At 45.9% G+C, this 23,945-nt stretch overlaps 3 protein-coding genes across 6 annotated transcripts; 2 read left to right on the forward strand and 1 right to left on the reverse strand.

Annotated features, from left to right (window-relative positions):
* Positions 1–5,796: 5,796 nt before the first annotated feature.
* ccl25a (chemokine (C-C motif) ligand 25a) lies at positions 5,797–7,563 on the forward strand. Its single transcript, XM_024274063.2, has 5 exons — positions 5,797–5,938; positions 6,511–6,582; positions 6,750–6,867; positions 6,952–7,069; positions 7,148–7,563. The coding sequence occupies exons 2-5, from the start codon at positions 6,519–6,521 to the stop codon at positions 7,172–7,174; spliced, it is 327 nt and encodes a 108-aa protein (XP_024129831.1). The 5' UTR covers positions 5,797–5,938; positions 6,511–6,518; the 3' UTR covers positions 7,175–7,563.
* Positions 7,564–10,599: 3,036 nt separating this feature from the next.
* Positions 10,600–14,025, reverse strand: LOC112147724 (serine/threonine-protein kinase NIM1-like). Its single transcript, XM_036216242.1, has 3 exons — positions 13,965–14,025; positions 13,598–13,866; positions 10,600–11,806 (listed from the first exon to the last, which is right to left on the reverse strand). Exons 1-3 carry the CDS (start codon positions 14,023–14,025, stop codon positions 11,063–11,065), a joined length of 1,074 nt encoding a protein of 357 aa, XP_036072135.1. The 3' UTR covers positions 10,600–11,062.
* im:7138239 (uncharacterized protein LOC497366 homolog) lies at positions 13,603–22,577 on the forward strand. 4 transcript variants are annotated; one of them, XM_036216519.1, is made up of 8 exons: positions 13,603–13,717; positions 15,696–17,817; positions 17,955–18,050; positions 18,858–18,982; positions 19,072–19,333; positions 19,411–19,592; positions 20,336–20,394; positions 22,284–22,577. In XM_036216519.1, exons 2-8 carry the CDS (start codon positions 17,781–17,783, stop codon positions 22,432–22,434), a joined length of 912 nt encoding a protein of 303 aa, XP_036072412.1. In that variant the 5' UTR covers positions 13,603–13,717; positions 15,696–17,780; the 3' UTR covers positions 22,435–22,577. The 4 variants fall into 4 exon arrangements, with proteins under 4 accessions (XP_036072412.1, XP_024129517.1, XP_024129516.1 ...); XM_024273749.2 differs by having other exon boundaries at positions 17,714–17,817; XM_024273748.2 differs by having other exon boundaries at positions 13,604–13,717; positions 17,711–17,817.
* The last annotated feature ends 1,368 nt before the right edge of the window (positions 22,578–23,945 follow it).

The raw sequence follows: 23,945 nt of genomic DNA on the forward strand, positions 1-23,945 counted from the left end.
TAGTATTTCTGCAGTGCAGTGACTGAAATGTGACATTTTCCTTTTCAGCCACTAGAGGGCAGCCTCGCCTTAGGTAGATCCACGTGACCCCAGTGCTGACCTAAATCCATGAAAACACCGTTTATGTAGAGCATGAAATCTTTAAAACTCGATTCTTTTCACATAAATATTTCCACAGCACTTTGACTCAACCCCGTCTGTTGTTTTGTAATACTTTGAAGGATTAGTGTGGCTCTTGTTCTCATTTCCTTTACTTACTTTTCACCTCTGTCTTTATTTCTGTCAAAAAACCTAAATCTATCATCAACACAATTCCAAAGTGCCAAAGTCCTTAACAAATAAAGAGCAAAAATGTAAAAAGCAGCCTTTTAGTTTGACGGCAGACTTGGTAAAGAAAAGGTTGATGTAGCATTTCTCTTGTGCAACTTCACCAGAAGTGAACAGAAATCCTGACAGATGAATTCATGAAGTTCCTCAGGCTGAACGCAGACAAGCTGCTGCATGTGTTTGGGAGGTCTGCTGCAGAGCGGCCTCACTTGTCAGGAAAGCTTGGCTTGTTCTTCAAACCGTAACAGTTTCTCTTTTTCTCCCTCCATTAGTGAAGCCACGGCCCTTTTACATCCTCGTTACATAATGAACACAGTCTCATTGGTGCGGGGCCAGGACCATTAGCTCTGAAACCAGACATTCGCTTCTGTGAAATGATTCTGAACTTCAGAGCTCCTCTTTCTGTTCCTCACAGTATTGAAACAGATACCTGAAGATGAAACTTATGGGTGGAAACAAACACATGATGCGATCACAACGCCCCCTCATAGGAAATCTAGCAAGTTTCATTCTGCGGGCCTGTGGAGAGATCCCAGACAGAACAGACCCATCCCCAGTTACAGTTATTATCACCGAGTACCAACAGAAACATCACGATAGGACCCTGCTTCCTCCGTGAGACAGCTCCTCCAGACCCCCCCAGCCTCCTCCTGTGTTTGCTCAGCTGTCCGGACATGTTGCTGTGATTAATGACAGCCTGCTGGGCCGGGCTGGGGGGGGCTCTGCCTCTGTTCAAATAAGCTCCTGGCCCCCCAAACCCTCAGGAGTAAGTGGATGTAGCACATGGATCAGAGGAATTAATTGAATTTTGTGAGGATACTGGACTTCAGGGGTCTGTTGCACCATGCAGGATAAGTGGCTTAGCGAGGTGACTTCAGGTCTGACTTAAGACTGGTACTGATGGAAAGGGAGTTCACCTTGTGGCAGGTGAAGCTGCTCTGGAACAGATTATGGTCCTGAGATAAACAACAGTAAAGTGCTGACAGCAATTCACTCTATTAGAAAATGAAAACCATCTGTGTGTCTGGAGACAAAAACAGCCTAAACTTTGCTGAATAATGAGATCAAAAAGAGGTGGATTAGGAAGAAACAATCTGGAATTTGTTTATTGACGTCAAAATACAGATTAAACATCATAAAGAGTTAAAAAAGTCTTATTAGTGACAAACAAACTCAAAAACAGGATTGTTTAACAAACCACATATTTAACGTAAAGTCCCACTTTGATACCCGTTTGATCTGTTTCCAATGTGTTCAGAATGATGATGATGATGATGATGATGATGTTTTAGCCATAATTTAAAAAAACAACAAAAAAAACCTGTTGTGATAGGATGTAGTTTCTGCAGAGTGGCAGGACTTCATTAGAAATTCACCTATGACTTGTGGGCGGGACCTCCAACCTAAAATTAGCGATGCAACAAAAATGGCAGCAACATTGTTTCTATCCAGCCGTACGGTTCTGATCCAGATTCCAGCTCAGACCAGGAAATCAAAGAGGTTCATGGATCTATCTGTCTGCATCAGAAGGGGGCGGAGCAGGGAGCGAATTTTCAAAACAGCAGGTTTTACATCTGCATCTGATTCACAACAATCTTATAAAGAAAAACTCAGAAATGTAATTCCGATCTTTTTTTTCGTTAAAAATGTCCTCCACAAGCTAGTTATCCATGATTTAACCAGGAAAGTCCATCTGAGATCTGAAGGGAATCCTGGCCATGAGGCAGATCACAGCTGTCAGGACCCAGCCAGTCATGTCCTCCTCCGACCACCAGAGGGAGCCCTCACCTGAGCACGAACTGCATCTGTCATCCTCTTGTGCTCCGATTCCCATCATGCACCAGCCACCACCAGCTGTTCTTCATCATCATCAGTGCTGCACATGTTCCTGCTCCTCTCTCTGCTCCCTGCGAAGTCTTGATTGTTACTCTGTGTATTCAGTCTGAGCGTTTTTCCTTTTGCCTGCCTGTTTCCTGACTATGTTCTACCTCACAGGTGTCAAACTCCAGGCCTCGAGGGCCGGTGTCCTAAATGTTTTCCAATCAACCTGCCTTTGAAGCTCCTTATTGGTCAAACACACCTGATCCAGGTAATCAGCAGCAGATAAGTCAGGATTTCTGGAAAACCAACAGGATATTGGTCCTTGAGGCCTGGAGTCTAGACCCTTGTTCTACCTCATCCTTACCTGTGTCGCCCTCCATCCATCCATCCATCCATGTTCTTCCTCTCACCTGGGATCAGGTCGCGGGGGCAGCAGTCTAAGCAAAGATGTTCAGACTTCCCTCTCCCCGGCCACTTCCTCCAGCTCCTCTGGGGGGAACCCGAGGTGTTCCCAGACCAGCCGAGAAATATAGTCTCTCCAGCGTGTCCTGGGGACCCAGTGGGACATGCCCGGAACACCTCTCCAGGGAGGTGTCCAGGAGACATCCGGACCAAATGTCCGAGTCACCTCAACTGGCTCCTCTGGAAGTGGAGGAGAAGCGGCGAGCTCTCTCCGGGTGACTGAGCTTCTCCCCCTTTCTCTAAGACACCCTCCAGGGAAACTCATTTAAGCCGCTTGTAGTCGGGATCTCATTCTTTCAGTCATGATCCAGAGCTCATGACCATAGGTGAGTACTGGAACAAAGATCAATCAGTAAATTGAGAGCTTTGCTTTCTGGCTCAGCTCTCTTTTCACCACAACAAACCGGTGCAGCGACCGAAAAATGGCTGACGCCGCTCCAATCCGCCTATCGATCTCACACTCTGATCTTCCTTCACTCGTGAACAAGATATTTAAACTCCTCCCCCTGAGGCTGGAGACTCCACCCACCCAGAGAGGACAAACTACCTTTCTCCGGTTGAGAACCATGGCCTCAGACTTAGCGGTGCTGACCTTCATCCCAGCCGCTTCACACTCGGCTACAAACCGCTCCAATACATCCTGGAGGTCCCGGTTCGATGGAGCCAACAGGACAACATCATCTGCAAAGAGCAGAGAGGAAATCCTGTGGTCCCCAAACCAGATCCCCTCCGGCCCCTGACTGCGCCTAGAAATCCTGTCCATAAAGACTATGAACAGAACCGGTGATAAAGGGCAGCCGGAGTCCAACATGCACCGGGAACAGGTCTGACTTACTGCCAGCTATGTGAACAAAGCTCCTGCTCCGGTCACAGGAAATATCCTGGGAGCAGAGAGAATAAGGTCCAACAGGCCTCTGCTGAAGACCCACACTCAAGTGGCCCACAACTCATCCGTGATCCCTTTTAGGGTCACCACGTTGCTGGAGCCTATCCAGCTACTTTAGGGTGAAGGTGGGGTACACCTTGAACAGGTCACTGGTCAGTTCCACCACATATGTAGAGAACAAGCAAAGTCCCCACAGAAATTACCCAGCTGGGATTTGGACCAGGGTATTCCCACTGAGGTGAGAGCGAAAACCACTCTACCACTGTGCCACCTGCCCTATTCAGATATATGTGTTCCAGCGTGACTCATCAAAGTAGGCCATCCAACTCACGAGTACAGGTCACAGTTCTGAAATCCTTCATTCCGTCTGCAGCTCTCTCCTGGTCTGATGATCCAAACACACAAAACTCTCCTTCATTCTGTCTGAAAAGAGAGCTGATGGCAACACAAAGCGTCTTCACACGGCCCGTCTTCTTGGCGGCGGACCGTTGTTTTCTGACAAAATTAATCCTTTGGGATTTTTCAGAGATGTAGGCCAAGATTGGGGATTTTCACTGACAGTTTTAATTTTTGTTGTTCAAGAGAGGATGCAGGTTTTGTTGCCAATAAACGTTCTCTTCATCGTGGCTGTGGTTAGTCACACACGGAACAAGACCAGAGCTGCATGAAGCTGAAGCAACAAGTGAATAAATCATGTCAAACCCAGTCTGTCAGATGTTTGTTATGGATTCCCACCATCGTCTGAGAGAACTTGAACAGAGTGTTTTCAGTCTGTACGCGGCTCGTCTCTGAACCACGACGGCGCAGAAAGTGAAACAACTCCAACGCGCTGCTCCACTGACATCTGGCAGATTGTGTTGACACCAGCAAAAAACACAAACATGAGCTGCAAGATCAAGTGTCCTCCAAGAAAAGAAAGAGCTGGATCCTCTCAAAACAAAACTTCCCGCTGTTGTCAGGTTCCAACGGGAAGAGCTGCATCTTCTGGATCTGGAGATGCTTCTTCCCATGTTTGTGGTTCTGCTTTGTCTTTAGCTGCTCCCTTCAGTGAACCTCCATCTCTCCTCTGGATCCTCCTTACACATGTTCTCCTTCACATCCATGAACCTCCTCTTCAGTCTTCCTCCTCTTTCCTGCTATCTCAAACCTCAGCATCCTGTAACCAACATCATCATTGTTCCATCCCTCAAACTGTCCCAACATCTCCATCTGCATTGATCTCCAGAACATCTACCAGAATCTAATCCTCTGATGGATCCATCCTGGTTCCTCCCAAAGAAAAGCTCAACATCTTCATCTCTACTTCCTCCAGCTCTATCTCCTGTCTCTGCATCAGAGCCACAGATGATCCCCAACCTTTTTAGATATGTCTCCACCTCTAGATGTTCCTCCACTTCAGGATGTTCCCCCATCTTTTTTGATGTCCTCCATCTCTCTAGATGTTCCCCTTCTTGTAGATTTTTTAACCTCTTTAGATGTTCATTCACCACAAGATGTTCCTCCACCTTTAACATGTTCCTCCACCTCTAGATATTCCTCCACCTTTGGATTTTCCTCCACCTCCTAAGATGTTCCTTCATCTCTTTCTCTATCTTTTCCTGCATTCACAGTTCTTCACTCCTTCCTTTTATCTTCTGTAAAAATGGCGTCCCTCATGACCTGCAGTTCCTCGTTTCTGTTTGCTGAGGAAGAACGTCTACAGCGTCTGAGGTGGTCGTGCTGCCGAGGCCTCAGAAATCAATTCGTCTATGTTCAGAGTGGCGTGTTTCAATAGGCCTCCCTCAGAACGTTTCCTGAGAAGTCGTTTCTGAACAATAAATCCAGATTCTGTCACTTTGGTTCCAGCCGGAGCCTGAAGCGGTTTGGCTGGGCTCCTCCAACGTTTGTCATCATTCAGAACAAAAGGTTGATTCTTAGATTCATCGAGGAGCAGCGGCTCTGTCTGCACAGCTTTTAGCTTTATTCCTGCTAACATAAATGAGGACTGAGCCTGAAAGGTGCAAAGCAGATGAAAAGTTACGGCTTCTGTGTGGATCATCTCCAGTTACAGCCTCTAAACGGAGCTCCATAAAGCTCGGCTTTTCTGCTGACTTGCAAAAACACAAAGATCTCACGTTATCGTCTCCTCAAACCATGATTGCACAATTAAAACATAAAAACTCGGAGGCTTTTCTTCGTCCTCTGCTGCAGCCTCTGTGTGTGAACACACGACTCATTTCATTTGGTTCTTTAGAACACAAAGTTCTTCTGCTGCAGACGCTGAAGATCAGCTTTGAGTTCAATCAAAACTTTGAAGCAGAAAGGAAAGATGAGCCCAGGTGCAAAGGTGAGCCCGTTTATGGAAATATGATCCTGCTGAGGTGCTGCACTATATAAGAGCGAGCTGCCTGAAGCCCCGCAGACACATGGACTGAGATCCAGCCCTCTGCACCACGACTGGAGGTATGCCGCCCTACACATGGCTTTGGGATCAGAGCAGACTGAATGCATTTTTAAAGCATAATATAGAAAGTTGGGTTTAGCTAAAATTAAAACAACTTAGTCTGCATGTTTATGAGTTCAGCAGCTGAAAATGATTCTTAATTGAAGCTCAGGCGGTTCAGGGTTTGAGAGAAAGACAAACGGCACTGAAAAAACTGAATCTTCATGAAGTAAAAAGACATTTGTTTCAAGAAAACAGACTAATTTCTGAATTTCAAGAAAGTTTTTCAAAAGTAAAATAACCATAGTTTGAGAAAACATGTCTTAGACACCAGAACCTTTGTCTTGAATTAAGAATTTGTGGTAGAACATCTCTCTTACCCCAGTGGCAGATTATCCCTATTTAAGGAAAATTTGCCACTGGGGTAAAAACGTCTGCCTGTTTTTTCTCTGTGGAGTGTCTGAGAAGGTGAGGGGCAGGTGAGGGGCAGATGAGGGGCAGGTGAGGGGCAGGTGAGGGGCAGATGAGGGGCAGGTGAGGGGCAGGTGATGAACCCCGCTCATGTTCTGAAATTGTTCACGTCTTCCTGCAGATTGAACCATGAGGTTCCACGCGCTGTTCCTGCTGCTCCTCCTGTGCTGCGTCTATCTTGCAGCAGCTCAAGGTAAGACATCTCGTCTGAACTATCTCTATGCGGTGAAGAGGAGAAAGATAAAACCAGGTCGGGGAGGGTATTTATGGTTTGTTTGGAAGCTTTGCAGTCAAGATTCACAGATTCTTCTTGTCTTCTGTGTTTGTTGATGACGTTTCTCTGACCGTCTGCTCTTTCAGTCTCCTACGATGACTGCTGTCTGAAGTACGTCAGAAAAATGAGCCGTGGCGCTCAGAAACATGCAGTAAGTTACAAGGTCCAGAAGGCAGACGGAAGCTGCAACATTGCAGCTCTCATGTGAGTGCTCGAAGCCGAACGTCCGTTTCCTCAAACTGCTTCCTGGTCGAGGACGTTGTTGCTAACTGGAACGTTTGGTTGCAGCTTCATCATGAAGAGGGGTCGGATGATTTGTGCGAACCCCAGCGACTCGTGGGCCTTGAGACTGGTGGAGAGCATCGACGCCAAGAAAGCCAAACAGAACCCCAAATACTACAAGAAGGTAACGTTCCGTGATCCACGAAGGAAAGATTAACTAAAAAAGTGTCGGCTGATGTTTGGATGTCTTTGATCTTTACAGCCCCGCCCACTTCAAAGAAAAGGCTGAGGGTGAAGGTTTACTGCAGCCGCCGCTCATCCATCAAGCCTCACTATCTGAGGATTGAGCAACGGGCCGTTTGTTCTTGTTTTATGGGGGGGCTGCTTTTGCTTTCACTCTGCAATAAAAGAGGTCAGACGCTGGTCCAGAGTCCGGCAGAACTTTGTTCCGGACTTCTGAAGCTCACATAACCACATGGCTGCTTTCATGTGCCAGAATCTGATCATGAATAAGCTTTCTGATTCTCGTGTGATGACCCTGTTGAGGTGCAGCTGACGTGTCACAGAATAGAAGATGTTCTCTCTTCAGTGTCTTTTATTTGAACGGCTTTCACATATTTTGTATACAGGATTTATAACAAAATGTAACCAGAACAATAAAGTGTCTTTATACATAAATCTGAGTTTTATGGTTTGTTTTAACTTATTAAAACTAATTAACGTTTCAACAGCACACTTTTAGTCTTCGAACAAGAATCCAAAGAAAACAAAATCCTGGCTGGAAGTGTAACTAGCTCCACCTTCAAAGACCTTTGAGCTGAGAGATCCTGCAGTAATAAAAGCTGAGCTGTGGTTGGAGCTGAAAGTGACTCATTCTCCGTTTTTGGAGCAGAAAAGTTTTGATCAGAGCATAAAAAGCTGCTCCTTCGGTTACATCTCCTCCTCTCTGACTGCTTGGACTTGCAGGAGATAAGATCTCCATGCCAGCCTGACTCCAGCCTGCGTGGAGATTGATGACTGCGCAGACGCTTCTGCTGCAGCCAGGCGGAGCGAGGAGAGTGTCTCTGTTGGGAGATGGATGGCTCCTATTTGTTGATGAAAGGAAAAGTTTTGACACCTTCTGGAAGATCTGCCAGCTCCTCTGCAGATGTGAACACGTGAACCAAAGAATGGTTTCTCCACCAGGGAAGGGTTTCAACACGCTGCCAAACTGCTCAAGGGCAACAGTGATAGACGACTCAACAAATACAAGATAATAACCAAGACATTACCTGCAGAGGAAACTGATCGACACCTGAAATGACTGATAAATGCACTCAAATAGATTTCTGTGCCAACATTTCATTTCTTCTTGTTTTTAATCAAAACATTTCTGATGAAAATGTTTCAATCTACTTTTTCAGAAAGGGAGAGCTGAGCTTTATCAGTTAAGATAAAAAAATGAAAGCAAAAGAGTAAATGATTAACACAAGAACCAGCGGCGTCTCCGTGTCTTAAAGCAGCGGTCTTTGGCTAACATTAAAGAGGTCCAGTTAGCAAACATTTCAAGTGTGAATGCTTTTTGTCGAATGCTTGTTGTCGACTGCTTTTTCTTAAATGCTTTTGGCAGATTGTGGTCGCTGAAGATACTGAAGCTGTTTGCTGAAGAAATTTACTGCAATAGCGGAAGGGATTTGTTTAAAATGCTAAAGCTATTTGCATAATGTTAAAGTGCACAAATATCAGAAAGCGCACAAAGAATTTGAAGAAATTCTTGAAAAATATAAAAAAATGGCAAAAATCTAATAATGCATTAAAAGTATGAACTTGGAATCAGTCCAAAACCTCAGTAGATACCGAACTATTACCTTAATTCAAAATAGGCCCCAAAGAAACCTCAGTAGGTGCTGAAATACCCCCAAAAGCTAACACTAGCTTTTCTTTTTAACTTGTCCTGTCCAACAGCTGAGTAATCAGATACGAGCTGAGAGCCTCTAGTGTTAGACAGATTTTACTGTTACAGCAGGATTAATGTTCATGCAAAGTGTATATCTGTATTTTGTATTTTATACAAAACTTTACTTATATTGATTATGTTTGAATCTCTTTTTGTTGTTGTTGGACCAGACGGAAAAGAAGAAGAAGGAGGTGGGGGGTGTTTGGCACAAAACAAAGGTAAAGGAGGGGAGTTTAGAGAGAAAAGGAGAAAACTACATGCTAACAGAAGGGGGTAACATCATATAACACCCAGGTCTAAATAACAATCTGGAATGGGCGGGGCCTGTCTACACACTCAGCAGTTACAAACATACATGTTCGCTAAAATAGTCTTCACATATAAACTAGTCAAAATGTACACGATACAACTACAGTTTACACACACTTATGCATACTATAATACTAGCTTACCTCAAAATTAGCTAAAAAAATCTCAGCAGATGCCAAATTAGCAAAAAAAAAAAAAAAAAAAAAAACGTTAGCTTGTTGCTAAAACATGCACTAAACTCAAAATTAGCATTAAAAATCTAATTAGATGCCAAATTAGGCAAAAACGTTAGCATGTTGCTAAATATAGCTTACTCTAGAATTGCCCAGAAAACTTCAGTAACATTAATATCCTTAACATGCTGAACGTTTTGATCCATTAGACAAGTTTCTTCAGTTCAGAAACATCTTCAGCAGGTCGGCTACTTCATCTGAATCTTCATTCTCTTTGAAATGTTTGTAGCTGCTTTAAACTTTATTTGAGATTTAAAGAATAAATAAAGCAAAAACAAAAGGACTCAACCGTCAACAACGGGTATTTTCAAAGTAGAATACTAAACATGAGAACAAACTCAAACAAACAAACTCTCCAAACATGTCACTTTGTTTGGCCTTTATTAACCTTTAGCTTAACTTAGCTAGCGCTCCGAGCTAGCATCCACTTTATGTCACGTGACAAAAAGAAGAATAAAACTTAATTCAGAATTAGAAAATTAAAAAAACAAAAATAATTAAGTTAGCATTCTTTTCCTGTCTGCAGCCTGGTACCGAGCGGTTCTCAGACCGGTTCTGGTCCGCATCCCGGATGGATGTTGACAAACCACAAGCTGTGGGACAAACCAAAACATCAAAAAGGGATGGGGGGGGGGGACACCACCCCATGTGAGAGAGGAGTGAGAATGTGATGCATGAGAATAAGAGCTGCAGCATTTCAAATACAGGTCCCACATGATGATGGGTCATATGGACTCAGATGTTGGGTCAGGTTAACCCAGATGATGGGTCATATGGACCCAGATGTTGGGTCAGGTTAACCCAGATGATGGGTCATATGGACCCAGATGTTGGGTCAGGTTAGCCCACATGATGGGTCATATGGACCCAGATGATGGGTCCTATGGAGTGCCCCCGACTGGGGGTCAATCGCAGCTCAACCTAAAGGGAACGTTTTGGTCCTTTGAACACAGAGTTTGATGTTTCTTTGAGGCTGCAGCTTTAATAATAATAAATCTAATTTTTACCACAGCTGACATCAATCAGTAACTTTGAAGGAAGTCCAGCATGAAAATACAGAGCAGATAAATGTCAGAATGTTTCACACCATAAAAGTCTTTTATTGGGTCGATGACATGAACAGACATCCAGCTTTACAGCAGACCGCTCACTTTCTGTTGCCATCAGCATCAGAGCTGCTAATCAAAGTGACACGATTACACTCTCCAGCAGGACAGCACCTCTATCTCCCTGAGTTCAGTCATTAAATGTCTTCTCTCTTGTTTTACTCTACTGAGTCTTTTTGAATGAAAAGCTTTTGTTATTGAATCAGCATTTCCATTCCTGGGTCTCAATTCACTGACGGATAAATCAAAACATTCCTTTGACCTAAATATTTCCATCCCAAAGATAAAATCTGTGAGCAAACCTCTGGAACCTCCTGCCACGCTCCGTGGCTTCTTAAGAGGCTCGCACGCCAACATCATTGACCTGCAGCATAAAGCGGTGCCAAGTGTGGTCATGGATGCACGAGGATGTGCACGGGGATGTGCACGGGGATGAGCATGGCGTGCGACGCCTACATCCGCTCAGCTGAGGATGGAGACAGAAAACCTCCACTGAGGGTCTCCCTCAGCGAACCTCCTCAGATGGGCGTTCCTCTGACGCCGTGCACGTTTCTCACCGTCACAGAAGCCGCTCCGCTTCCTGACCTCCAGGACTACATGAGGACACAGACCACAGAGTGGCGCTTCAGCAGCAGCCCATCCGAGCCCGCCCTCCGCCGGAGGGGCTCCCTGAGGAAGGCGTGGCCGTAGCTGGCAGCCTCCACGGAGCTCCGCCTCTGGATGCGATGGAGCAGGATCCGGTAGGTCCCGGTGATGGGACTCCTCACATCCAGGTTGCTGAGAAGATGAGAATCGCTGATTCCGATGTCCTCCAGGACCGCCTTGACGTGTCGCTCATCTGAGGTGAGGATGCAGTCGGGGTCGGCCAGGTGAGAGGGTGTGGGCCTGTAGGGGGGGTAGGGCTGGGGGTACTCCATGCCCTTCATCCAGTTGCTCTTCATGACCTGTGCTGTGGTGTAGCGGTCGACGGGGACCGGCCTCAGGAGGCCCTTGATGATCTCCTGGCAGGCTGCAGGAACGTAGTCGGGGATGGAGTAGGAGCCCTGCAGGATGCAGCACTTCAGCCGGTTGGTGTTGGAGCCTTTGAAGGGCGTGGCAGCCGTCACCATGAAGTACAGCAGGACCCCCAGAGCCCACATGTCCGCGTACTGCCCGATGTAGCCCTTATTCTTGAAGAGCTCCGGAGCGGCGTACGGTGGCGAGCCGCAGAAGGTGTGGAGGACGTCGGTGGAGCAGCAGGAGGCGCTAAAACCAAAGTCCCCCACTTTGATGCAGAAGCTGCTGGTGTAGAAGACGTTCTCTGCCTTCAGGTCCCTGTGGACGATATTGTTATCATGCTGGAAGCAGAGAGAAGAGAGAGGGTTTAGGAAACATGTGGAGCTTGGACAGAATGAAGCTGTGAAGCGTTCTAACAGCTGAAGCAGAAAGAGAGATTGGAGAGTTCAGCTGCTGCAGAGCTCACTGAAGACCAGGACCGGTTCTGCATGTAAAGATGAGCGTCGTGCTACGTTCACACCGACCTCAGAAACACGTTCTAGTGAACTCGTCACAGGAGACGTCCTGTCAGACTTCCACAATCCGAACTCACCGGTCACTGCAAAGTTTTTAAGTCTTTTCAGGCTCTACTTTCAAATCGCACGACTGTTAGCGTCAAACCCAGAGCCGGCCCTGCGAATAGGCGAGCTAGGAGGCCATTTATGGCGCCATCTGCTGGAGGGGGCGCCGAATTACAATCACAGTTAGCCTGAGGCAAGACGATGTCAAACTCAATCTCACAAGAGGCCAAAATCCAAAACACACCTTAGGTCGCAGGTCGAACAGGAAAAACATTTAAAACATTTTAAAACGACATTTTTAAAACTTTAAAACTGTAACTTTTTAACATATTCTGAATAATAAAAAGGCAGGAATATTATTCCAGAATAGATCAACTTAAACCTTCAATAACTTAAAATATATTTTGTCAAAATTATACAAGTTAGAAATAAGTGCAAGATAACATCGGGTCATTAATAACAATAAAATAAAATGATCTGGAGGGCCGGATTGAATTACCCGGATTCCGGATTAGGCCCCCCGGGTCTTGACTTTGACACATGCATCCCAGGGCCGGGGCTGGTCACACCAGTTGAATTTTGACCAATCAGGGACTTGGGTTTGGTAGTGCTGGATGGATAGTGTCTTTTTTAGGTCATGGAAGTATCAACCGTTTGAAGGAAGGAGAAATCAACGATTTATTTGGTTGGAATTCTACAACACTGAGTCTTTCGTTCATCGGAATAGAGCTGTGAAAGACAATGTCTGGAGCAAAGTCTCACCAGATTTACAGTATATCACATGTGTCAAAGTCAAGGCCCGGGGGCCGGATCCGGCCCTCCATATCATTTTATTTAATTGTTATTAATGACCCGATGTTATCTTGAGCTCATTTCTAACTTGTATCATTTTGACAAAATATATTTTCATGAAGAGTAAAATATTGAAAGTTCTTTAAGGTTTAAGTTGATTTATTCTGGAATAATATTCCAATGTTTATGTTAAAAAGTTGCTGTTTTTAAAGTTTTAGAAATGTAGTTTTAGCTGTATGTCCTTTGACATCTCACACCAAGACTCTCCCAACTGTAGGTGGCAGACATGAGCTCGTAAATGTCAGAAAAAGAAGAGGAAGCCCCTCCCTACTCGCTCAGTGTGAACACTATGAGAAGAACGGCGTTTAATGGTTTTTTGATGTGGCTGGTGTGATCGTAGCTGAGCAGCTGGACTGGAGCTGCAGAAAAGAACACCTGAGCTCAGTGACCCTGTGGTAGAGTGTCCACTCTGAGACTGGAAGGTCATGAGTTCAAATCCTGACTGAGTCATACCTAAGACTCAAAAAATGGGACCCAGACGTCTCACACGTAGGTGCGTGACAACGAATGGGACTTTAACTTTGAAGTCAGAATGTTCAGCAGAGCCCTCTGAAGACGAGAACCTCCACCGCTGAACCGTCTCTCACAGATAAGAAGCACCGTCTTTGCTCAGAGAAGGTTTCTGCAGCTCCGAGCAGCTCCGGCTCCTCCAGGACAAGCCGTCACCCAGCAGCTGCAGCAGCTGAGCGGAGGACGTTCATGTGAATGCTTTGGGCTCACCATGTGCTTGACCGCAGACAGGACCTGACAGAACACCAGTCTGCTCTCCAGGTCCGACAGGCGTCCTTTAGTGCTGACGCGGGTGAACAGCTCCCCCCCGCTGGCGTACTCCATCACCAGGTAGAGCCTCTTGAAGGTCTCCACCACCTCGTACAGGCGGACCACGTTGGGGTGGGACAGCCTCACCATGCAGCTGATTTCAGAGGCGCAGAGGGCGTGCAGGGGTTTGCCCAGCCGCTCCTTATCCAGGACCTTCACCGCCACGCGTTCTGTCACACACAGAAGCTGTGGGTTAGTTGATCGGGAGTGGTCAGACTTCCTGTCCGTGCAGATGAAGCCTCTGAATTAGAGCGGGAGAGCTGCTTACCGGCATCGCTCTCCAGCTGAGACGGCTGCTGGTTGATGAGATTAACCGCGTCTTCTGACATATGGAATGACCCAGACTGGCTACGGTTTACGTCAGCATCTTTCTGCACTCGTCTCAAGCCTCGATCTCACATCAGACACATTGAATGAAAGCTTCTTCCTGCATGCTCAGGTCTGAACTAAAGCTATTTCTTTTGGAGGGTCTGAGTCTTAAAACGGTTATTTACTGTAGAACTGCAGAGAGATGTTGAGTGTGAATCGACAGAAGAGTTTTACAGATTTATTTATTCTTTCTCCTCACAGAAACTGCTGACTTCACATTGAAGCAGACTGGCTGGGAATTCTGTTTATTCACCAATTTGTCAGTGTGTCCAAATCTATGGAGCTAAATTGGGGCCAATATTATTTTAAAAAATTCAAATAAAACAAATTGAAAAAAAAATATTTATCAAAAAAAATGTGAAATGTCCAAAACTTTTTGCTTTTCTAAACTTCATTTTTTTCAGCTTCAAGTGTTCTGTTTTTTTTAGGTTTCAAAACTTAAAATTTCAATTTCACATCTTTTTTTTCGTTTTTGAATCTGAAAAACTTCAAAACCTTTGGCCCTGTTGTGGCGCGTTGGGGCGGGGCTAACACAAAATGGATGAGGGTGGTAACTTCAGTCCCGCTGCGTTCACTGACTCTGAGAACTGTGATATTACGGTCAGAAAATGGATGTTTAGTCTGTCCTGTCATAGTCTGAAGTTGTCCCAGGACAGGTGTAAAAATCAGAGTTTTAATCCGTACAAACCACTCGTCCAAAACGCCGTTCTAGCCCGTTCAAAACGCCGTCTTGTGTTAAATACAGGCACAGAAAACGTCCTCATGTAATTATCACAGTTCTCTGAGTCAGTGAACGCACCGGGACTGAAGTTACCACCTTCATCAGTTGTGATTGGTCCTTCATGTTAGCCCCGCCCCAACGCGCCACAACGGGGCCAAAAGTTTGGTAGCTGAAATTTTCAGATTTGAAATAGAAAAGAAAGTTCTGAAATTGAAATTGTTTTTGGCCAAACACCAATATTTTTTTCAATTTGTTTTATTTGAGTTTCAGATAATATTGGCCCTAATTTAGCTCCATACAAATCTACAATGAAAAAAATCTTCAAATATTTTGAAATATAAGATGAAAACCATCGATGCTCATTGGATTGGTGAATATAGACCACAATGCATTGTGTTTGAACAGCTTGTCATTCAAAACAAATCCTCGTTTTTGTAAGATATTCCCATTTTTGAAGTTTTTACTTCAGCAAATTGATGTTACTCATTTGTCCAAATATCCCTAAATTCCCGGTCAGCAGATTTTCCTGCACTTTAGGACGTTTTGGGCTCATGGAGTGAACTCAGACCCGTCTGTCTTTGCTTTGACTCAGGACTGTCCCTGTGCTCCACCTGACCCATCAAGCTGCGACTCAAAGAACGATCAGAGATAAATAAAAAGCGTGAAGGAAAGTCTCACCTTTCGTCAGGTCATGAATTCCCAACCTGACCTGGGAGAAGTTTCCGGAGCCGATCTCCCCTCTCAGCTCGTAGAAGCCCACCCGCCGTCCGAACACCAGGTCGTCCATCACCCTGTCCGAATGCGTCAGATTGTACAAGGCCTTCCCAAAAACGGTGCACTGCAGCGCCTCCTCGTCCTGGGACGGCTTGGTCTTTGACTCCTTTCTGTTTTCATTCTGGGTTTCCAAAGTGATGCTTCTCTCCGGCCATGGAGTGGTCTTCAAACGAGCCCCTGAAAGCAGAAAGTGACAGATTAAAACTCTCGCCGATGGGAGCAGAGGCCTGCAGGGATGCATCTCCACTCACAGGTTTTCCCGGTGATGTTCCTCTTGCTCTTCTCTGTGTTGATGTTTCTGTTGGTGCAGTACATCCTTCCTGTCGCCAGCCGTCAGTCTTCTCACAAGTTTGACAAAATCAGGGAAAAAAAGAACTTGAACCAAAAGAAATCTGAGTGAAAGTGGATCCTTCAGAACATTTGGACATTTCAGCTCAAAGTCATGTGTGAGCATCAGGAAACTATGCTCAGGTTTGAGTGGAGAAGCGTCCAGTCGGTGTGCAGCTGCTCCCTCTCTGCTCCGTCTCTGCTTCTCCTGGAATATAATCCACAGCCTCTGCACATGTAATCCTGCCGGGTGGACTCCTCCCATGCAGACAGAACATCTCTGGATGTGACTTTAGTCCCCAGACACAAATGCACCACTTAATGCAGCTCCTCCAGCAGAGCGCTGATGGGATTACCTTTGCAGACAGCTGCATGGGGCAGAATCACCTGTAGAGGTCAAGAAGGTCACGAGGAAAAACCTGCATCTGCAGCCAGAAATGCAAACTCCTCTTGAGGAACATGAAAGTTCTGACCAACAATTTCAGCTTTCAGGAACACACGTGAAGAATTTGATCAGAGCTGTTCACTGTGTAGCTGTGTTGGCGTGTTGGCGCCTGGTGTGCCGGGGCGCTGCCCGTCCCATCAGGACTGGCTGACCCAGACGGCGAGCGTGACCCCAGACGGCCCACGGTAACACCAGCACGTGCTCAACAACCACCTCCAGACTGGATATGAGGCCGTCTCACCGCCATAATCTGCTTCTGCTGTTACAATAGCAGAATATAATCCAATTGAGAGGGAGCGACTGAGCGCGTGCAGAGCTCCGGTGAAGGCCTCAACCAGAGGATGGAGGTAAAGACGGAGTTCAGGTGAAGGAGGAGTGCTGGAGGAAAACTTTAGTCACAAAACAAATAAAAACATGTTAAAGATCAGTGGATCTGACAGGAAATGAAGCTTAAACTGAATATTTATGAGAAATGATTGTTTGCTCGGATAAATGCTTCACTTTATTTGTTCTTTTACGTGTATAAAAGTTATTAATGATCCTGATCTGTGAAGTCTTTATTCAAACATCAGTTTTAGGAGAACTTTGATGAGATCCTGAGGAGATCCTGAGGAGATCCTGATGAAGTCGCCTTGCGGTTCTCTGGAAACAAAACTCCAGAGTGAAACTCACGTTTGTGGAACTTTAGCAGGATCACCATCAATCTCTGGGACATTTTCTGATCTTCCCCAGAAGGTGCTTCAGGATGGGGGGGTGTCTCTTTCATCTGGATGTGTGATGTCTCTCTGATCCTCTCTGATTAATCTGAGTGAAATGAGGAGATCAGATCAGCACATCAAAGAGAAGCCCGGATGATCTTTGAACTCAGATCCGAGATCCTGAAGCAAACGTTCAATGAAAAACTTCTGGATGAAGATTCCTGAAAGGACTCCAAGTTTTTGTAGAGTTTCATGTGTAGCTCATTGACTGTATATGTTCCTACTTATACAGTCAATGGTGTTTCTCCTCCTTTGTGGGGAGGGAGGAGGTGGGGTTTGGAGGAGGTCTGGCCATTTGGAGTGAGGCTGAATAAACATGGAGGTGCTGGAGGGGTGAAGGTGGTGATCCTGTGTGTGTTTGGGTCGGTTGTGTTTTGAGCTGAGGTGCTAAACGCCGTCCCCCCCCCGAGATAAAGGCGGCGGGGGCCTTTGAACGAGCGAGGCTTCACGGCTCCGGGGCTCTAAGCTCCTCATTAGCAGGAGCTCCGGTCCAGCAGCAGACCTCCAGGTTCCTCTGGGGCAGAAACGGAGACGCCGCTTCTCCTTTGAAGTGCTGCTGGCTTCAGGGGCTGTCAGCATGGAAATGTGATCAGCTCTCTCTTTGGGGGGCTTTGGGGCAGAAGCTGCGTCCTATATAAGCTTCGGGGCATCAGCGTCCTCAGGAGCTGCAGCAGGAGAAAGCCTCAAGTCATGGATGTGGTGCAGCATGTGCTCCTCCTCCTGACCGGTGAGTGCGTCCGTCCGCTGAGGTCATCAAACACAAGGAGGCCAAAGGAGGCGCTCGTTCCTCTGTTTTAGAAGAATGAGCTGAAGTTAAAGACTGAAACTCGTCCGTTTTGGTGCGTGTCTTCTTGTGTTTGTCAGTGAGCGGCGTGCTGAGCAGACCCGGCGACCACAGGAACCTCTTCACGCAGCGAGCGTGCTGCAAGAGGCAGAGCCACGTCCTGCACATCGGCCAAGGTGAGACTGACGGCTCCGGTCCAGGAGGGTCACAAAGATCATGATTTCACTTTGAGAAAACATTTAGAACACGTGTCAAAGTCACGGCCCGGGGGCCGGATCCGGCCCTCCAGATCATTTTATTTTATTCTTATTAATGACCAGATCTTATCTTGAGCTCATTTCTAACTTGTAGAATTTTGACAAAATATATTTTATAGAGAGTAAAATACTGAAAGTTATTTAAGGTTTAAGTTGATTTATTCTGGAATAATATTCCTGCCTTTTTATTATTTATAATTATGTTTAAAAGTTACAGTTTTAAAGATTTAAAAATTAGCATTCTGTTACCTTTTTGGACTATTTTGGTATTTACTAAGATTTTTTAGGCTAATTTAGCATTTAGCTAACATTTTAGCTGGTAATCATCTTCAGACCAAATTCAGTTTGCAGCATTCACATTATCACAGATAATGTTATATATCTAGTTCATAGTTATGTTTGAAAGTTACGGTTTTAACGTTTTAAAATGTAGTTTTAGAGTGTTTAATAAATGTTTATCGTGTTCGGCCCGTGACCTCAGGTGTGTTTTGGATTTTGGCCTCTGTGTGATTGAGTTTGACCCCCCCCCCCTCCCCCCCGATGGTGCTGAAAGAAATCAACCAAACCAGATAAAATAACTAAGATCAAAACACAGTCAGACAACAAAACACAAAGAAAACAGAATTATTTGATTTGAAAGAGAAAACTGTTACTTTTATTTCCAGGGTTTGTTTGTTTGTTTGTTTGTTTGTTTGGCAGCATGTTCATGTCCCCCCCTCCCCACAGACATCTCCGGGGGTCCGGTCAGCGTGGACGTGGGTCTGTGCAGGTCTCACTGTGGAAGACCTCCACGACCTCGAGGCCAGCAGGATCCGTCCCGGTCCCTCCTGGACTTCCTGAGGAGTAAGAAGGTGAGTCGACCTCTGACCTCTGAGCGTTCCCGCTGCGGCCACAGGGGGGCGCTGTGACCTGGGGGTTCACTTTCCCTGTGTGTGAACAGAGGAGGGCGCGTGGACCCCCTCCCCCGGACCACCTGCTGCCGTCATGCGGGATGAACCAGGCGTGCGCGCCGGCGGGCGTGCGCGTGGAGCGCGTGCTCCTGCTGGAGGGCCCGCGCGAGGTGGAGGTCATCCAGGAGTGTCAGTGCGAGGTCCGGCTGAGTCAGTGCATGCGCGTGCCCGCGCTCAAGACCTACAACGCCGAGACCCCCCACGAGGCTGTGCTGGACGTGGGGGGGTGCTCTCTCTCCAAGGGCTCCCCAGGTGAGGTTCAGGTGTTGGAGCAGCAGTCTGCTCCTCCTCCTCCTCCTCCTCACCCCCCGTCCCGTCTCCCTCCACAGAGGGTTTCTCCTGCCTCCCCTCCAGGTTTGACTCCGCCCTGCTGGAGACTCCTAACAAGGTGGAGCTGGTCCGGACCGTGGTGGACTGTGATCTGAAGGAGACCTGCTTCAGGACCCCCCATGTGGAGCATCACTATGAGCTGGTCCTCCATGAAGGCGGAGTCAAAGAGGAGAAGCTGAGAGTGAGTGAAGCCCCCCCCAAACCCCTCATGAATGGTGGATCTGAAGACCTGAACGGCACATTCACACTCCTTTGTGATCCAGCAGGCAGGAAGGGGGCTCTCAGGGGGTGTCAGACTGTGGTGGGTGGGGGGGGGGTCATTCCTCAGACAGCCCCCCCACCTTCCTCCTGAGGACATCCTGACCTGAACCTTCACAGCCCTTTAAAAACTCAATTCTGGTTTTCAGTTTAAACCACTGAAGTTCTGAAGAACCAAAGTGGGCCTGGACTGAGCCAGCGCCACTGTGGGGGGTCAGGGAGTCAGATGGGGGGGTGGGGGGTTCCCTCTGAACCCCCAAAGTACAAAGAAAAGCTTGTTTTCATCATATCATAGGTCTGTGTCTTAAGTTTGATGTTGAATTGTCTTCCTGACTCCGCCCCCTGGGTCAGGGGGAGGGGCCATCACAGCATTTAAGGGATATCAGCCCCCCCACCCCCCCACCCCCCATGCTTACCACGGGCTTTGAACCAAATCTTTCAGTCGTACTTTCACTGTTTTCCATCGAGTCCGGGGCTGTGAACGGTTCATTCTCCGTCCTCGTCTGCGGGTCAGAGGTCAGAGATGACCAGGAGGAAACACAGACGGTGTCGGCCGCTGAACCAAAGCCCCCCCCAGCATGTGACCCAGCAGCTGCTCTCAGACCCGACTGGGTCAATATTTGTGAGCTGCTGAGGCTGATTCTGTGTTGTGCTAATTCTCCTCAGGAAATAGACGTGGGCAGATGTGTGGGACGCTGCTCCACAGGAAGCCGCTGCCTTCTCAGGTAAGTACGAACCCCGCCCCCTCATCACACCTGCCTGTGAGCTCCGACACCCCCAGCAGCACGTCCCGTTTGAAGTCCTGACCAAATGCTCCTCAGAACCTCCAGAGATCGCTGCGTTCAGACAGCAGCCGATGACGATCGCGGTCCGGTTCTGACAGAATCCTCTCGGTCCGGTTCTGACAGAATCCTCTCGGTCTGGTTCTGACAGAATCCTCTCGGTCCGGTTCTGATAGAATCCTCTCGGTCCGGTTCTGACAGAATCCTCTCGGTCCGGTTCTGACAGAATCATCTGGGTCCGGTTCTGATAGAATCCTCTCGGTCCGGTTCTGACAGAATCCTCTCGGTCCTCTTTATGATCTCCATCAGAGCCAAATCTCACATGGAGGATCAGATTTTCAGAGAAGCAGAAGTTTGAAGCTGAAGCTGTTTACAGGAAGTATTTATTGTATAGTAACATTCACACCGACCGGATTCTCCTGCTCCGCTTTCTACGTTTCTCAGCTCGTTCAGGACGTTACTGCTTGTACTTTTGGAATTCATAAACTTTATAGTTTGGGGAATGTGAGCGAAATATCCCTCATAGGAAATGAATCTTCAAATTTAAAGATTTCAACTACAAACCTTTAAATATATTCATGGGAAACGTTTTCATCCTTTGGAGTCATTATGTTTTTTATTTTGAATTCAGTTAATATTTTAGCAACATGCTAACATTTGTAACTAATTTTATCTTCTGAGGTTTTTTTAGGCTGATTTAAAGTTTAGCTTCTATTTTAGCAACAGGCTAACGGTTTTGGTTAATTTAGTTTACTGATGATTTTCAGGCTGTTTTAGAGTTTAGCTCATATTTAAGCAACACACTAAATATTTTTCCACGATTGTTATTTATTAGGGATTTTTAAGCAATTTTACCACAAATTTTTTCATAATTTTAGGTCAACTTCAGCGCTCCTTAATAGTTCTTTAAAGAGATTTCTAGTCTTTTAGTAAATTTTACATTTTGGAAACAGTTTTTGCATTTCCAGCCAAAAGCTTCAGCCTCTTCAGCACACGAGCCTTATCACAGGGAATGCAACTGTTCAGTGGTATGAAGTACTCTTGAGTACAGGAGGTCTACACACCATGTACTGTTACTGTAGGACTGACTGGAACTGGAACCTTTTCCGTTCATGCGGTTTATAAAACCCTTTAGTGCAGACGGGGTCTGAACCCACATGTGGTTCTGTTTCCCTCCACTCTGGATCTCTGGTTTGAAAGCCAATCCATTTGAATTATTAATATGTTTCTATTTCTACAGCAATGGGATCTTATATTTGTCCAGTAACTTTTCGTACCACAGCAGACACTCAGTGAAGAGGTCTGGTCTGATTCCAGCTCCTCAAAAATGAACAGAAATGATGGTAAAAAGTTCCAACACTTCTAGAGTTCATGTTCTGATCTGCTGCTCTCCAGAGCTAAACTGCCTCTGTGTGTATAATCCTATTTATGGATTTATAGATTCTACACCGATGGGGTTCATATTGTAAAAGGAGAAAAAGGATGAGGGTCACGAGGTCATCGTAATCAACTTTGTTTTATTCCATTTTAAACTGAAGTAAACAAAGATCTCCACATTTGATGTATTTTATTTTGAAAAGAACGGGAATCTGTCAACATGAAAGGACATTCAATTATTTTTAAACAGGAAATCACAACAGTGTTAAAACTTAATCATTACAGATATTTAAAAGCAACATTTCATAAACGTCTTCATGGTCACTAAAGTGTCTGGTGACGTTCTCTCTGGACCAAAGGCCTCTGTCAGTGTCAGAGGTCACAGCAGAGACCGCTTGGTGCTGACGGCCCGTCAGGCCCTCTTTGAGTCCTCCTGGTTCTGATCTGTGTTGCAGACGTCCGTCGGATCCAGACAGCTGCTCCCTGTGGGCGGAGCCTCAGTCCACCTCCTGCGCCCCTGAAGGTCACGAGAGCCACACCTTCATCAGCCCTCACCTGCAGATCCGCAGCGTTCTGTCCATCACCTCCTGCCGCTGCCGCTCCTGAAACAGCGCCCTCTGCTGGACCCCCTCAACTGCCCCAGAAACTGGAAAACAGACCCGCCATGTGCTGTCAAGAAGTTAAAATATATTTGTAATATTTGTAATATATGTAGAAATACTACTCTTGTACATAAAGATTTGACTGTTCTTATGATGACATTTTTTCAGGTCGACTTCTTGACCTCAAAGTCGACTTCACTCTTCAGAGAAATGAAACAGATTTATATTCGTGTCACTATGATCCAAGTAAATGAGATTTTTTAAACACATAAACTTAAAGAAAAAAGACAAAATATGAAAGAGTTTATCATTCTTAAAAGATGTTTAAACGACTTCCTTTCAAAATAAATGACACACTTTGTCACATGGGATCATTTAAAAAAACGTTTATTTTATTGGTTGTGGAGAAGGAAATTTGGAAATCTTACAAACCAAAATCCAATCAGAGCTAAAATGAGCCTCGCTGTATTTTACATGTCAAATCCTGGTCTAAGTGAGAGACTCTGCTGCGCCTGAATCCTGTTTCCGGACCGGCTGATTTCTTTGTGGTAAATGGCGCTCATAAATATGTAAAAATGTTTAACTTGAACGTGATTCGTTCTGTCTTCCTGCTAGTTTTGAATAAGTGGAGTTTGTTAGTTTGAGAGAAGTTTGTTCATAGTTCATGCCAGCTCAAATAATATTTCAAAAGAAAAAGAGGAAAAAAGGCTTGAACGATCAGAAACAGACAAGAAATTCATCTGATAATAACATCTGCTCCTAGAAAACACAAATGAGCGAAACAAGAAACTAGACTAAGACATTCTCATAAATCATACTGATAATCACATCCTGTTAATCCGATTGAGGCCTTCACTTTAGTTTGATGCTAAATGACTAAAAAGAGATTTTCTACCTTAATGTTGCTCGTTGGGGGAGGTGGGGGGGGCAGTTGGTGTTTGGAGCTCCAGGCCTCTGAAGATGATCCACTGATCAACTCTAATGAGGCAAACACGAAATTTCAAAAGTGTTAAACATTTGAGAAAATAAACTAACTTAAATTCTACTTATTTGAAGGTAAAGTCGTTATTCGGAGGGACAACACCTGGATGAGTCACTCAGGTGAATAACGGAGTAAATAGTTTAATTGTGATCAGATTTTAAGCTGCAGGTTTGTTACCTTCAGGTGAAAAACTGGATTTATCAAACAAACCATGATGGAAAACATCTGATTATCTGAGGACATTCTAAACATCTGCTGCATCCGCGTTCAACCTCAGATGACGTCTGCGCATGCTCAGTTTGGAGAACATGTTTGAAAGAAAGGGAGAAACGGGAGGCGCGCGCGCAGGTGCGCTGCTCCTTGTTTTTGAGGCGGATGTGTGAAGAAACACTTTTCTGTCAGATTTCTGTTTAATCCCGAGATGTTCTTGTTTTCCCGCGAAGTGTCGCGGCGGAGTAAAGCTTTGATCTCCAAAGAGCTGATTAGAGCGGAAACGGGACTTTGGCGCGTGCGCGGGAGTGCGCAGAGACGGG

The sequence above is a fragment of the Oryzias melastigma genome, linkage group LG17 (genome assembly GCF_002922805.2).
Source record: "Oryzias melastigma strain HK-1 linkage group LG17, ASM292280v2, whole genome shotgun sequence".
In the NCBI taxonomy this organism is placed as follows: Eukaryota; Metazoa; Chordata; class Actinopteri; order Beloniformes; family Adrianichthyidae; genus Oryzias; species Oryzias melastigma.

What these genes read in the sequence shown, in the direction of transcription:
- ccl25a (XM_024274063.2), top strand. Translation starts at nt 6,519, where the DNA reads ATGAGGTTCCACGCGCTGTTCCTGCTGCTCCTCCTGTGCTGCGTCTAT. An exon ending in TGCAACATTGCAGCTCTCAT is followed by an intron (nt 6,868 to 6,951) that starts GTGAGTGCTCGA and finishes GTTTGGTTGCAG; the next exon opens with CTTCATCATGAAGAGGGGTC. An exon ending in ACCCCAAATACTACAAGAAG is followed by an intron (nt 7,070 to 7,147) that starts GTAACGTTCCGT and finishes TGATCTTTACAG; the next exon opens with CCCCGCCCACTTCAAAGAAA.
- LOC112147724 (XM_036216242.1), bottom strand. Translation starts at nt 14,025, where the DNA reads ATGTCAGAAGACGCGGTTAATCTCATCAACCAGCAGCCGTCTCAGCTG. An exon ending in TCAGCTGGAGAGCGATGCCG is followed by an intron (nt 13,867 to 13,964) that starts GTAAGCAGCTCT and finishes TGTGTGTGACAG; the next exon opens with AACGCGTGGCGGTGAAGGTC. An exon ending in TGTCTGCGGTCAAGCACATG is followed by an intron (nt 11,807 to 13,597) that starts GTGAGCCCAAAG and finishes CTCTGCTTCCAG; the next exon opens with CATGATAACAATATCGTCCA.
- im:7138239 (XM_036216518.1), top strand. Translation starts at nt 14,110, where the DNA reads ATGAAAGCTTCTTCCTGCATGCTCAG. An exon ending in TCAAAGAGGAGAAGCTGAGA is followed by an intron (nt 19,593 to 20,335) that starts GTGAGTGAAGCC and finishes AATTCTCCTCAG; the next exon opens with GAAATAGACGTGGGCAGATG. An exon ending in GGAAGCCGCTGCCTTCTCAG is followed by an intron (nt 20,395 to 22,283) that starts GTAAGTACGAAC and finishes TCTGTGTTGCAG; the next exon opens with ACGTCCGTCGGATCCAGACA.